This window comes from Hylobates moloch, unplaced genomic scaffold, assembly GCF_009828535.3.
Source record: "Hylobates moloch isolate HMO894 unplaced genomic scaffold, HMol_V3 SCAFFOLD_24, whole genome shotgun sequence".
Taxonomy (NCBI): Eukaryota; Metazoa; Chordata; class Mammalia; order Primates; family Hylobatidae; genus Hylobates; species Hylobates moloch.
This window is the reverse complement of record NW_026652299.1, coordinates 32,638,164-32,652,378: the sequence shown is the minus strand read 5'-3', so window position 1 is coordinate 32,652,378 and position 14,215 is coordinate 32,638,164. Positions and strand designations below refer to the sequence as shown.

The 14,215-nt window shown below is 46.5% G+C and overlaps 1 protein-coding gene across 1 annotated transcript in view; it reads left to right on the top strand.

Annotated features, from left to right (window-relative positions):
* The window catches only part of LOC116462960 (cytochrome P450 27C1), a 32,222-nt gene extending 18,762 nt beyond the window's left edge, over positions 1 to 13,460 (top strand). Inside the window, exons 5-9 of the mRNA XM_032145884.1 lie at positions 1,463 to 1,626; positions 5,497 to 5,663; positions 7,134 to 7,212; positions 7,705 to 7,908; positions 13,344 to 13,460. Coding sequence (XP_032001775.1) covers positions 1,463 to 1,626; positions 5,497 to 5,663; positions 7,134 to 7,212; positions 7,705 to 7,908; positions 13,344 to 13,460 — 731 coding nt within the window. The remainder of the gene's footprint in view (positions 1 to 1,462; positions 1,627 to 5,496; positions 5,664 to 7,133; positions 7,213 to 7,704; positions 7,909 to 13,343) is intronic.
* The last annotated feature ends 755 nt before the right edge of the window (positions 13,461 to 14,215 follow it).

Sequence of the window (14,215 nt, the reverse complement as noted above, 5' to 3'; positions counted from 1 at the left end):
TAACTTTTGGGTTTTTTTTTTGTTTTTTTTTTTGTTTGTTTTTTTTTTTAAGACGGAGTCTGGCTCTGTCACCCATGCTGGAGTGCAGTGGTGTGATCTTGGCTCACTGCAACCTCTGCCTCCTGGGTTCAAGTGATTATCATGCCTCAGCCTCCTGAGTAGCTGCTGTTACAGGCACCTGCCACCATGCCTGGCTAATTATTTTGTATTTTTAGTAGAGACGGGGTTTCACCATGTTGGCCAGGCTGGTCTTGAATTCCTGACCTCAGGTGATCACCCACCTTGACCTCCTAAAGTGCTGGGATTACAAGTGTGAGCCACCGCGCCTGGCCATGGATTTCTTTTTCAAAGAAGTAAAAAGCATGTGGGTTTTGACTACAGATAACATGATCAGTTTTTTCATTTTAAAATAATTTTTATTTTCACTAGCATGCCAGCAGGGACAGGTACAAGTAAATGTCCATGCAAGATGATGTCTTTACTCCAAATAAATTGATCAGTGCTTAAAATGTAGAGTTTCAGGTCCACGCACATTCATTTGAATGTTACAATTTTTGTTCAAATCCAAGGTGAGATTACAAAGAGATTTGTTTTCTTATGTGACTAAAAATTTTACTATAAAAGCATTTCCGAAAATAAAGAAATTATTTTCTAAATGCTTAGAACAATGTTTCCAGAGCAATGCTAACACTGAATAAAGTGTTTCATGGTGTCTTTTCAAGATCAATATTTAGGCTGGGCGCAGTGGCTCACGCCTGTAATCCCAGCACTTTGGGAGGCCGAGGCGGGAGGATCACCTGAGTTCAGTAGTTCAAGACCAGCCTGGCCAACATGGCGAAACCGCGTCTCTACTAAAAATACAAAATTAGCCGGGCGTGGTGGTGCATGCCTATAATCCCAGCTTATCCGGGGGCTGAGGCAGGAGAATCGCTTGAACTCGGGAGGCGGAGGTTGCAGTGAGCCAAGATCCTGCCACTGCACTCCAGCCTGGGCCACAGAGCGAGACTCTGTCTTAAACAACAACAACATTTATTTGAATATATAAGTCCTGAAGTCTGTGCTATATGGTAACATCCCAGATAATAATGCGTGGCCTTTTCCCCACCACTCATTTTCTTTTCTGAAAGTGTGGTAGAAAAAAATAAAAGAGTTTGCATTTTGTTACTCATATTATATAAATAATTTATTTGGCTATTGGATTAGTAAAGCAAACATCTGCAAATATCTTACAGCTTATTTTTAAAAAGGAAGATATGTTTAGCTTGTCTTTTAACTTTTCATTCATTTACATACGCAAGTGTATGAGTGAAACTCCCAGGTTGACATTAGATAAATTGGGTTTCCTTACCCTCTGTCACCTGCCACTGGTTTAGTTAAGCTACTGGGAGGACAGAGGGCATTGAGACTGAAAAGATGATTCTCAACCCAAACTCCTTTCAAAAGAAATACTGTTTCCAAACAGGCCAAATTCATGTTGACAACAAGTTGAGGGACATACAGTACCAAATGGACCGAGGCCGGAGGGTGAGCGGGGGACTTCTCACATACCTCTTCCTTAGCCAGGCGCTGACGCTGCAGGAGATCTACGCCAACGTGACTGAGATGCTGCTGGCCGGCGTCGACACGGTGAGTCTAGGGGTCCTGGTTCTCAGCAAGCAACACACGATAACCCCTTCCTCTTCACCTCATGGACGTTGTCTACTTTTTTGGAGGGGGAGGATGGAGTTTTACTCTGTCGTCCAGGCTGGAGTGCAATGGCATGGTCTCGGCTCACTGCAACCTCTGCCTCTCAGGTTCAACTGATTCTCCTGCCACAGCCTCCAGAGTAGCTAGGATTACAGGCGCCCACCACCACGCCCAGCTAATTTTTTGTATTGTTAGTAGCAACGGGGGTTTTACCATGTTGGCCGGGCTGGTCTCGAACTCCTGGCCTCAGGTGATCCACCCGCCTTGGCCTCCCAAAGTGCTGGGATTACAGGCATGAGACACTGCGACTGGCTGTTGTCTACTCTCAAGGCAGATTTGTTTAGCACACTGTTCATGTTTGTACTAGGCCTGCTGCACTGCTGAGGGGCTCCAGGAGGAGAAAACTCCATGTGTGCAGTCACACCTCACTTAATGATGCAGGTTTGTTCTGAGAAATGCGTTGTTGGGCAGTCCTGTCATTGCGTGAACATCTTAGAGTGTATTTATACAAACCTAGATGGTAACCTACCACACACCTAGGCTGCATGGTAGAGCCTATTACTCCTAGGCTACACAACTGTACAGAATGTTACTGTACTGAATACTGTGGGCAGCTGGAACACAGTGGTAAGTATGTGTGTATCCAAACATACTTAAACCTTGGCAAGCTACAGTACAAGTGTGGCTTTATAATCTTATGGGATCACCATTGTATATTGGGTCCATCATTGACCAAAACATCACTACACATGCATGATTGTATATTAAATGTAAGGTGCATAATGATTTCTATGAAAAGCATAAGCAAAATTCCATTATCACACACACAAAATTATAATAAATGTTTAAAGTTTACAAATCATTCCTGATTTGTAAACATTTTGTCATTGTTTCATAATTTCACAAATGAAGAGGGTATGGACATAAAAAACCTTATTAGTTATCATTTAAAATATTCCAGGCCATGGAATTTATTTTATAAAGACAAGAATTCATTTCATTCACCCCCCAATTTGTTCTATAAAGCCAACATAACTTCAAAACCAAAACCTGCTAAAGAGAGTGTAAACGAAGTAAACTTAAGCAGTTTGGTTGATAAGTGCGTGCGTGTGTGTGTGTGTGTGTATCAACAAATTCCCTGTGAATGGAGCCCAGTAGCATGGCAGATCAATGATACACTGGGACCAGGGAGGGTTCATATCAGAATGAGACAGAGCACTGCCCATTAACCTGGGAGGAACCCACAGGCTATCCGATGGGAAAGGAAGAGGCAGACCAGCATGTATCCTGTGTCCTGTGAATAAGATGCAGCGGCACCGCCCCCTCCCGGCTGTGTGCATGTGCACATCTGTCCGTGACTGTGAGCACGGAGCAGAGCATGGAGGGAACACACTAGATAGTTAACATGAGTTTCTTGGCTGGCTGGGGGTGGCATGGTCCAGAGGGATAAGGAGCCAAGTTCTTTTCAAAAACATATGTGTAATATGATACAATTAATAGGATAGGCGTGAAAATGATCTCCATGTAGGTACAGGTGAAAGCAGTTGTAAAATTTGCTAAAAGGAAGTGGCAAAACAGGGAGGAGCTAGGCTGATGCTTTCAGTGGGTGGAAGATAATGAAATTTCTGGCTGGAAACTGGGGAAGCTGCGGGCTGGGGTGCTGCTGGTGGTTGAGTGGAAAGTGAGAATTAAGATTGCGTGACGCTTCGCTGTTTCCAAAGCATTGCACGCACACCCTGCCTGTCTCACAGCTTCCTCTAAGGTAGGAGTCATTGACTTCATTAACAGGTGGGGAAACTAAACAACCAAGCTCATCATCTCAAAGCTTTTCCTCTGCGCGGGTGCTTCCCGGCCTTGAATAAGGCACGCCCCGCACAGACCTCCATCTTAAAGGGACGAAAAAGCCTCAAGGCTTTATTTTCATTATAATATCACTTAAGCATGTAAAAGCAAAAAACAAAACAAAACAAAAAACCCACACAGCATAAACTCCTTATTCTTTTGGATTTTGTGCAACAATAAAAGTATATGAATTAAATGCAAACTAAATGATACAATCAATGAAAATTCTAATTAACTACGTGAATGTGATGGTGTGGATTTGCTCAAATTAAGACACCACTTGAAAGGTGAAGAAATGAATGAATGGCTTGGTCGCTGAGCTTGTGCCTCCTGCCCCCTGGTGGTAACTAAGAACATCACAATGAGGTGGCATTCAGAAGGAAGCTGTTCCTTTTAGCATCCTACAATAGAAGCCAGGGAACAAATTCTTACAACTTCATACTGATTTTTAAAAATTAGTATGATTTTACTGCAGCATAACTTATGCATAGTCAACTCCATTTAAACTGCATAATGCGATACAGATTGTTGACAGATGGAATCATTTATGAAACCACTGCCACATTTTTCTAAACATCGATGAGAATGGAATCATATGGTATGCTGTCTTTTCCATCTGGCCTCCTGCACTCAGAAGAATGACTCAGATTCATCCATGTGGTGGCATAGAACAGTAATTGATTCTTTTTAATTACCGAGTAGTATTCCATTGTATGGATATACCACATTTTTTCCATAAAAATGTGACCTTAATAGAAATTTTCTATTCTCTTGATAGGAAGCATCTAAGTAATCTTTTATAATTTATAAGAGCTTGCACATTATATTATATATACAAGAGGCCTGCCCTGTAAAACACGTGATATCTTCTACAAGAAAATGATATCAATATTACCTGCTTAAATTAGTTTTTTTTTTTTTTTTTGGTGAAAGAGAAAGGCCTTTATACTGTGGCATTTCCTTGTTTACTAGAGAGTGAAATGTAGTCCCATAGATGATACTATTGATTTTAGCAAAAATCTTGGGACCTATGAGAATAAAACAATTATTTTCAGTAAGTAGAAAGGTTTGAGAAGAAGTATAAAAAGTGACATGGCTGGCCGGGTGCTGTGGCTCACTCCTGTAGTCCCAGCACTTTGGGAGACTGAGGTGGGCAGATCACAAGGTCAGGAGTTCCAGACCATCCTGGCTAACGCGGTGAAACCGTGTCTCTCCTAAAAATACAAAAAATTAGCTGGGCGTGGTGGTGGGCGCCTGTAGTCCCAGCTACTCGGGAGGCTGAGGCAGGAGAATGACGTGAACCCAGGAGGCGGAGCTTGCAGTGAGCCGAGATCACGCCACTGCACTCCAGCCTCGGTGACAGAATGAGACTCTGTCTCAAAAAAAAAAAAAAAAAAAAGACACTGCTTTGCATAGACGAGTTATTGACTTGCTCTGTGTGGACCTTCCTTGATGAAGGCAGGACACGATGGCTAACTAGTGATCTCCTGTGCACTGCAATCTCTAGATTAGGGTAGTCAGGTGGGCCGGACCCAGCATCCTGGGCGTGGGGATGCCGGGGGGCAGCCTGAGGCCCTTTCTGGCACACACGGAGCAAGCCCTGCAAAGAAGGTCACACGAAGTCCCAGCAGATCCTCCAGGCTCCGCAGCATCCCTGACATATTGCTCTTCAGTGATTAAAAAAAGCTCCAGGATCACTTTTCCTGTGGCTCTTCATGACAGGAGCACGTGAATCATAGAGTCGATGTCACTTGCCAAATATGTTGTTATTTATTTATTTATTTATTTGCCATGAATTAAGGAAACAGTCTTTCGTTTTTTGGTAAGACATTAAGTGCTATATGGAATTGGATGAGTTTGACTTTGCAGCTATGTGTATTCCCAGGGGACTTCATACCTGCCACCGTGTCTGTTTCAGTCCCTGGTGTTACTCACTGCCTGCCTGTGTCTGCCACTTTCTCTCCTTAGACGTCCTTCACCTTGTCCTGGACAGTGTACCTCCTGGCAAGGCACCCAGAAGTGCAGCAGACAGTGTACCAGGAGATTGTCAAGAATTTAGGGGAAAGGCATGTTCCAACTGCAGCTGATGTCCCCAAGGTCCCGCTGGTCAGAGCTCTCCTTAAGGAAACCCTGAGGTAAAAGGCTTGCCAGAATCTGTCAACGAACTGTGTCCCTTAGGTCCCTGGTTCTCTGTCATAACGAGTCCTCCAACTGCCCTCCATGGCTGACCTGTTCAGGATGAGGATGTTCGTGACTGTAATTTTTTCTCTGCTCTTGTCAGAATAGCAGAAAGACCATTCTGTTTCATGGGTCGACATAATCCTTATTCTCTGTAAAGCTCTTTGGGCCAGGCGCAGTGGCTCACGCCTGTAATCCCAGCACTTTGGGAGGCCAAGACAGATCACCTGCGGTCAGGAGTTCAAGAGCAGTCTGGCTAACATGGTGAAACTGCGTCTCTACTAAAAACACAAAAATTAGCAGGGCGTGGTGGTGGGCGCCTGTAGTCCTAGCTACTTGAGAGGCTGGGGCAAGAGAATCGCTTGAAGCTAGGTGATGGAGCCAAGATTGCACCAGTGCACTCCAGCCTGGGTGACAGAGCAAGACTCTGTCTCAAAAAAAAAAAAAAAAAAAAAAATCTTTTGAGCAGTCATTGAATATTGTCCCTGCTTTAGCCAATTGGCTTATTGGAGATTTCCCAACATGTTCCTGGGTCAATGGCCTTTGACTTTGTTCCTCTAAAGATAACACGAAACCAGATCGATTTGTCAGGAAAATAGTTTGGGCTGTTTGGCTGATTTCCAGACCTGGGTACAAACCTCATGGTTCTTGTGTGAATGTCCTCATCTGAGCTGAGACGCCACCCTTTGAGGTTCAATTACTCCCAGACAGGGCTTTCCTGACAAACGGAAAAGCCGGAGGGATGTGGGTTGTCTTGGGTTGAGGGGATGGTTTGGGTAGGAGGTGGGATAGGGACGGATGACATCCGTTCCCCCAAACACGGCATCCTCTGTGAGGAAATGCTGTGACAAAAAGCAAAGCTTGTTTTCTGCAGTATGTACTAAAGAATTCTTTCAAAGCTGACTTGATAATGACCCTCAACCTATATAGCACGCTGTTTAACCTCAAAATTAAAAAAAAAAAAAAAAAGGAGCTGGCTGTGGGGTTTACTGGTATTTGTCAATTAAAGTTTTATTCAGGGTTTTCTGAGATAATCTGATCACTGAAGTATCTTTTCTCCAAATGCATTTCATGGGGCCTTAAGTCCTATGAACTATTCCTTGATAAAGTGGTCCCGTGGTTACATAAAATATTAGAAACTTGGAATTTTCCCTCCTGGGAACACAATGGCATGTGAAAGGCTTGGCTTTGTGTTTTGCAAACGTTTTGCTTTGGGAATCTTTTCCACATTCCTCAGAATACTCGCTGGTAAAGCAAGCCAGCAAAGAAGCCGCAAAGTCCTTGCAAAATGTTTCAGTTGAATATGTACCATGTGTTACTTTTTAAGAATTTTTAATGGAAATGGGAATATATCCAGGGTTCTGAACGTTCAATAAAATACTGTGAAAGTCACCATGCCACTCCTGTCCCCGCTGGCTCTTTTCCAGGCTGTTTCCAGTGCTGCCAGGGAACGGCCGGGTCACCCAGGAAGACCTGGTTATTGGCGGGTATCTGATTCCGAAAGGCGTGAGTTTGGGGCCATGGGGGTGGCCAGGCCTTGCGGGTCGGGGTTGAATTGGAATCTGCTTCTACCTTCAGGAAGTCTTTGTCCCTAAGCAGAGATCAATAGGTTTCCTTTTCTTTCGCATGTATTTTAAGATGAAGATGGGGTGTTGGGAGAAAGGAAGGGAATGGTGTGATCTCGCTGCTCTGGAAACTTACTGCTCACCAGCAAGGCAGCCCATGCTCCTTGGCCTGCTCCCCAGGCCGTGTGGAAGTGGCCAGTCACCGCTGGGAGTCTCTGAAGGGCTCGACGGTCTTCTCAGCGGCTGCAGTGACATTTGGGGTGCAGTGTGGAGTGGGAGGGGAGGGAGCTGCTGCCATCCTGGGCGTGAGTGGACCCAGGCGGCCATCAGGCGGGAGCACCCTGGGAGACTGTCCGGCTAGGGCTCTGGGCCCTGCCCTGCTCTTGAGTGATTCTGCTCCTTATCCCTTTTCTGTCATCCCTGATTTCCTCAGACCCAGCTGGCCCTTTGCCACTATGCCACATCGTACCAGGATGAGAACTTCCCTCGGGCCAAGGAGTTCCGGCCTGAGCGCTGGCTGCGGAAAGGAGACTTAGATAGAGTTGACAATTTTGGATCCATCCCCTTTGGTCATGGGGTTCGCAGCTGCATAGGGCGGAGAATTGCAGAACTGGAGATTCACCTTGTCGTGATCCAGGTAGGGCGTGGAGGCCAAACGTTGGCCTTTGGGTTCGGCCTCTTTCTACTGGGCACAACGGGATAAAGACTTGCAGGTTAAAAAGAAAAGACGGTTTTGGAAACTTAAGAGCAAGAGCTGTCAGGCATTGTGGCTCACACCTGTGGTCCCAGGTACTCAGAAGGCTGAGGCGGGAGGCTCACTTGAACCCAGGAGTTCAAGGCTGCAGTGAGCCATGATCACACCACAGCACTCCAGCCTGGGCGACAGAGTGAGACCCTATCCAAAAACAAGAGCTCTGCATGAAATCCCTTGAAAATGCCTCCCCATCTCCCATGCCCACCCCGCCCCCTGGGTGTTGTTAGAGAACACCTTACACGTGAAGATACATAATTCTGGATTTGCACTGTATCCGGGTTCAGGCTATAGCAGGAACTAAATAACACCTGAAGGAAATTTTATAAAAGAAAAGCCAGTGGTGGAGAAAATTCCACCCATTAGCCTCTCCTGCAAGTTGGAGGCTGTTTCAGCGACAGGAAACCTTGGCCCGAGGTTTGGGAGCTCCATCGTTGTCTGAGCATTTGGGGAACGTGGGGAGTTCCTGGTGACCTCATCTCCCCATTTTACTGGTGAGGAAACTGAGGCTCAGAAAGCAACAGCCACTTGCCTAGTCCCACAGTGGCAGGTGCAGGGCAGGATCCAGGTGTCTTGACTTTTTCCCTACAAGTCATGCAGGTGCCTCCTCCAGGCTCACTGGGAGCCCGGAGCTGGGCAGAAGGGAGAGTGAGGGACCAGGGGAGCCTGGTTGGCTGGGAGGAGGGGTAGAGGGATTCTGGATGGTCAGGCTTAGGGTGGGCACCAGAGCTGGAGAAGGTAAGGGTCTACTGCCCAGGGAGGAGGCCCAGAACGAGGTATGGTGAGAACTCCCACTGGCTCAGGGCTGGCTCTGGAGGCACAGGTGGCCCACGAGGCTCTGCTGGGGTGGGGCTGGTGGGACCAAGTGGCCATCCCACCTTCGTGTGGATGTGACCGCTACCCCTGTCCCTGGGAGCATGTGAGCGGCAGCTCGGTGTGTAGGGGGAGCTCAGGGCAAGCTGGCTTCACCCCCAGTTCTGCCACTTGCTGGCTCCGGGACCTTGGCAGATTTCTCAGCCACCTGAGCTGAGCCTGTCACATCATTTACAAAAGGGGCCAAATCCCTACCTGATAGGTGTGTGAGGAGTAAAAACAGTCCACGCACAGAGTCTGTGCCCAAGAAATAGAAGCTGTTCTCATACTCTGAGCCCTGCACTAAGTCTGCTGTGGGGAGTGTTTTCAGGAAGGTCTCAGCTCCCTAAAATGCTGCCGTGCCTCCCACAGCCACTGCACCCTCCCGAAGGGCATCGGTGAGTTGGGAGGGAGGCTTGTTGCCCCCAAGCTCTGGCTGCCTGAAGAACCGGGGCAGATACCTGAGCAAGAGGCTGGCGGTGAAATGGTATTTGGAGCTTGTGATGGGGTCTTGTTTGCTGCTGTTAACACATGGATATACCTGCTAAAGTTTTTGCTTAAAAAGTCCTCATTTCTACCTGGGCAAGTGTAGAAAGGGAGCATCATGGTTTTTTTTTTTCTTTTTTTTTTTTGAGTCTTGCTCTGTCGCCAGGCTAGAGTGCAGTGGTGCAATCGGCTCACTGCAACCTCTGCCTCCTGGGGTCATGCAATTCTCTTGCCTCAGCCTCTGGAGTAGCTGAGATTACAGGTGCCCATCACCACGCCCAGATAATTTTTGTATTTTTAGTAGAGATGGGGATTCATCATGTTGGCCAGGCTGGTCTCGAACTATTGACCTCAAGTAATCCACCTGCCTTGGCCTCCCAAAGTGCTGGGATTACAGGTGTGAGCCACTGTGCCTGGCCCTTGTTTCTTTTTGGAGTCTCGCCCTGTCGCCCAGGCTGGAGTGCAGTGGCGCAATCTTGGGTCCCTGCAACTCTGTCTCCTGGGTTCAAGCGATTCTCCTGCCTCAGCCTCTGGAGTAGGTGGGATTACAGGCTCCTGCCACCATGCCCCGCTAATTTTTTGTATCTTTAGTAGAGACGGGGTTTCACCATGTTGGCCAGGGTGGTCTCGAACTTCTGACCTCAAGTGATCCATCGCCTCGGCCTCCCAAAGTGCTGGGATTACAGGTGTAAGCCAGCACGCCTGGCCCATGATTTTTAATTGTTAAGAAAAAAGCTGGGCACAGTGGCTCACACCTGTAATCCCAGCACTTTGGGAGGCCAAGGCGGGCAGATCATGAGGTCAGGAGTTCGAGACCAGCCTGACCAACATGGTGAAATCTCATCTCTACTAAAAATACAAAAATTAGCCAGGCCCGGTGGCGGGTGCCTATAATCACAGCTACTTGGGAGGCTGAGGCAGGAGAGTTGCTTGAACCCAGGAGGCGGAGGTTGCAATGAGCTGAGATCACGCCACTGCACTCCAGCCTGGGTGACAGAGTAAGACTCTGTCTCAAAAAAAAAAAAAAGAAAGAAAAAAAAAGAGAAGGCACAAATAGTACCAGGAATGAGCAGGGAGGCACAACTGTATAGACAGGAGATGATTTTTTTTTTAATCAAGAAAATAGCTAAAACAGTTTTTTTGCCAATAAATTTGAAGACTTAGATAAAGTATACTGTTTACTAGAAAAAATATAAGTGTTCCAAATTGACTCAAATGAAAGAGAACAGACCTAAGATATTGAATCAGTGAGAGCAGATCAAAGAAATGAGTCAGTGGTAAAAAGATTTACCCCTAAAATATCCTGAACCTAGACAGGGTTATTGGCAAGTTTTATCAAATCTTCAGGGAACAGGTAATCATCATCTTATATAAATAAAGAATAGAAAAAGGAAGTCTCATTTTGTGAGACTTGCATAACCTTGATATTCAAACCGGGAAAGGATGGAAAATAAAAACTACAGGCCAGCCTGACTGATTAATAATTGAAGATGGAAAATATGCAAAATGAACACTTGGCAGGCTGAATGTATAAAACGGAAAGGCATCTTCACATATCAGATGTAGTCAGGAATGCGAGGATGGTCTGCCTAGAGAAAATCTGTCAGTAGAATCCACCAAGATAAAAAGGAGAAAAATTACATGAGCATCCCAAAAGATAATTGATAAAATTCAACCCCAATTAATGAAGAAAGTCTCTTGGCACAGGAGCAACAGTGGGGCCTTTCTTTTGTTTTAAATTTTACTTTAAGTTCTGGGATACATGTGCAGAACGTGCAGGTTTGTTACATAGGTATACATGTGCCATGGTGGTTTGCTGCACCCATCAACCCATCATCTAGGTTTTAAGCCCCACACGCATTAAGTATTTGTCCTAATGCTTTCCCTCCTCTTCCCCCCCACCCCCCTGACAGGCCCCTGTGTGTGATGTTCCCCTCCCTGTGTCCATGTATTCTCATTGTTCAACTCCCAACAGTGGGGCCTTTCTTAACCAAATAAATGGCGTCTGCCCCAACATTACAGGCACATGCCTGAAGGCTACTGGGAAGGAAAGGGACAGCTTTCATGGTGTGATATTAATGTGTTCCCTTAAAATCAGGAAAAAGATATTTGATTGAACAGGAGCATGTTTGGAAGATCCACCCCAGCTCCTTGGGAGCTGGAAATTGGATGTAGGGGGGCGGCGGGGCGGGGGGGGGGGGCAGTGTTTTTTGTCTTTTGTCTCCTGCATAGTTTTAATTTTTTCAACAAACAAACCACTCAGAAAAGAAAAAATACCGTGTGGCATGATGGCCTTGAAGTTAGGAGACCCACATGTCCACATGTGAGTCTTCCCTCTACCGCATGGGAATGAGCAGGCGTTTCTGAGAGGTCAGCACGAGGGGTCAGAGGTTAGGTGTTTAGGCTGAGCCACCCAGATGCCAGCAAATGATGTAGCTGCCTGAAGACATGCTGTTCAGCTCATTTCTTTAATAGTGACAAAGGCATGAGTTCCGCCTGCATCCCCATTGCAAGCCTTGACCCTTGAGCCTTGGTGCCCTGTCTGACTCTTAATTATCTTAAAAGAGATATCTTAAAGAGATAATCGCTTTAGGGTGATGGATACTTTGGTGTTCTTTCAAACTCACTGTGTTGGTACATTCCAATTTTACCCTGGGAGGCAGGGCTGATTCTGCTTTTGAACTATGGAAATGAGAAATGGAATCAAAGGTATGAACCCAAATCAACAATCTCATCATTCATTCCTTTTTCATTACTATTCACTATTACCAGCACAAGTGATTGTAAATTAGGCTCTGAGGAGAGCTCTACCTCCCCTTTCGACAGTGTTAGAGGCCGAGAGTGGTGGCTCATACCTTTAATCCCAGCACTTGGGGAGGCGGAGATGGGAGGATCGTTGGAGGTTAGGAGTTCAGGGGCAGCCTGGGCAACAAAGCGAGTCTCTGTTTCTACAAAAAAATTTAAAAGTTAGCCAGATGTGATGCATGCCTGTAGTCCCAGCTACTGAGGAGGCTGAGGTGGGAGGATCACTTGAGCCCAGGAGGCTGAGGCTGCAGAGAGCCATGATCACGCCATGGTACTCCAGCCTGGAGCCCCAGCCCATCCTGGGTGCAGCTTCTTTGCCTGGGAGACGAAGCTGGAGAGAGAGGAAGGGCAGGGCAGGGACAGCCTGGGTCCTAAGTAGGAGACTATGGTGTCGCCAGCTCATCTACCCCCTGCTCTGTCCAAATGGGCTGAAAGCAAGGTCCCCCTCCCCGCCAGGAGCCTGTCCATGGACAGAAGTCTTTAGAGCAGGTTACCTGTATTCCTAAGCCCAGGGCTGACTTTGAACATCAAGCCCTAGCCGGCCAGTGGGGGAGATAATCGCTTTAGGTGTTCTTTCAAACTCACCGTGTAGGTACATTCCAGTTTTACCCTGGGAGGCAGGGCTGGTTCTGCTTTTGAACTGTAGAAATGAGAAATGGAATCAAAGGTATGAACCAAGAATATTTAAATTCAGGATATTAGCACGATGAAGTCTTTTGGAGGATTCAGCTCTCTCCGCCTCTGTTTCTGGCCGGGTCTGAAGCGTCTGCAGATTTGGAACCAGCAGGAAACCCGGAATTTTGCTTTGTTCTGCATTTCCCCCTGCTCCTTTGATGTCTTCTTCATCTAGACCTGCAATGGAAGCAACAGAGTTAGAATTTGAAATGGCAGGTGAAACTTAAGTCATCTGAGCATCTGCCTGCATCTCTGTCCCACCAGCTGCACAGCTGCTTAGTGGACATGCCTAGGCTCTGGTATGGGATCTAAAGTTCTGTTTCCGAACAGTGGGCTTCCCACTGACCCGGAGGTTCTGTAGTCTCCAAAAGCTGGATGTGGGTGCTCATTGCCTGGGCTCTCTGCAGCCCAGTGCCACCACAGGAAGAGTAAAAGCATTCAGGGAGCACTGAGAATTTTCTGCTGTTCCAATTCTGACCCCTTCTCTCTCTTTCTCTTCTTAGTTGCTTCAACATTTTGAGATCAAAACATCTTCTCAGACCAAAGCTGTTCACGCAAAAACCCATGGGCTCCTGACACCAGGGGGGCCCATCCACGTGCGATTTGTTAACAGAAAGTAAGCCTGGATTTTAAACCTGGACTGATGTAGCAGACCAGCTCGCCAACACACCGTGGGTATTTGTGTGTCGCTGACCACCGTGGAGAAGGAAAGCAATGTCGCTAGGGGCTGTCTTGTTATAGACTAGCCTCCCAGGTCCTGGAACACTTGTAAATCTTTATGCAAAGTAATGTAAAAAGGTTGCTATTTTACTGGTGCGCACCAGAAGTTGCCCTTTCTTTGGGGGAAACAGCTGTTGAAAAACCAGTGGCACTGAATTTTTATGCTTCATACATTGTGCTAGACTCAATATTTAATGACTGGCAGTATCCTATGCATTTACTTGTACAGGGAAATGGTGGTTTACTTATAAATTCAGTTCTTCAATATGTGTTCTCTAATACTGGCATCTGGGCTCAAATTGCCGTCAACAGTAATTTGAAGGCAATTTCAACTTACTGTTTCTAATTTGAAGAGGGAACATTAAGAATGCCTCTGTAATACTGTAATTATGGGAAGAAAGCACCAGAGGCAACATTTTATCCTGAGCACCAGATTTAGATCCTGTTAAAGGGCTCAAACTTAAAAGGGCTGGCCCGGTGCGGTGGCTCACGCCTGTAATCCCAGCACTTTGGGAGGTCAAGGTGGGAGGATTGCTTGAGCCAGAAGTTCGAGACCAGCCTGAGCAACATGGTGAAACCCTGTCTCTACCAAAAATACAAAAATTAGGCAGGCGTGGTGGTGCACACCTATGGTCCTAGTTACTCGGGAGACTGA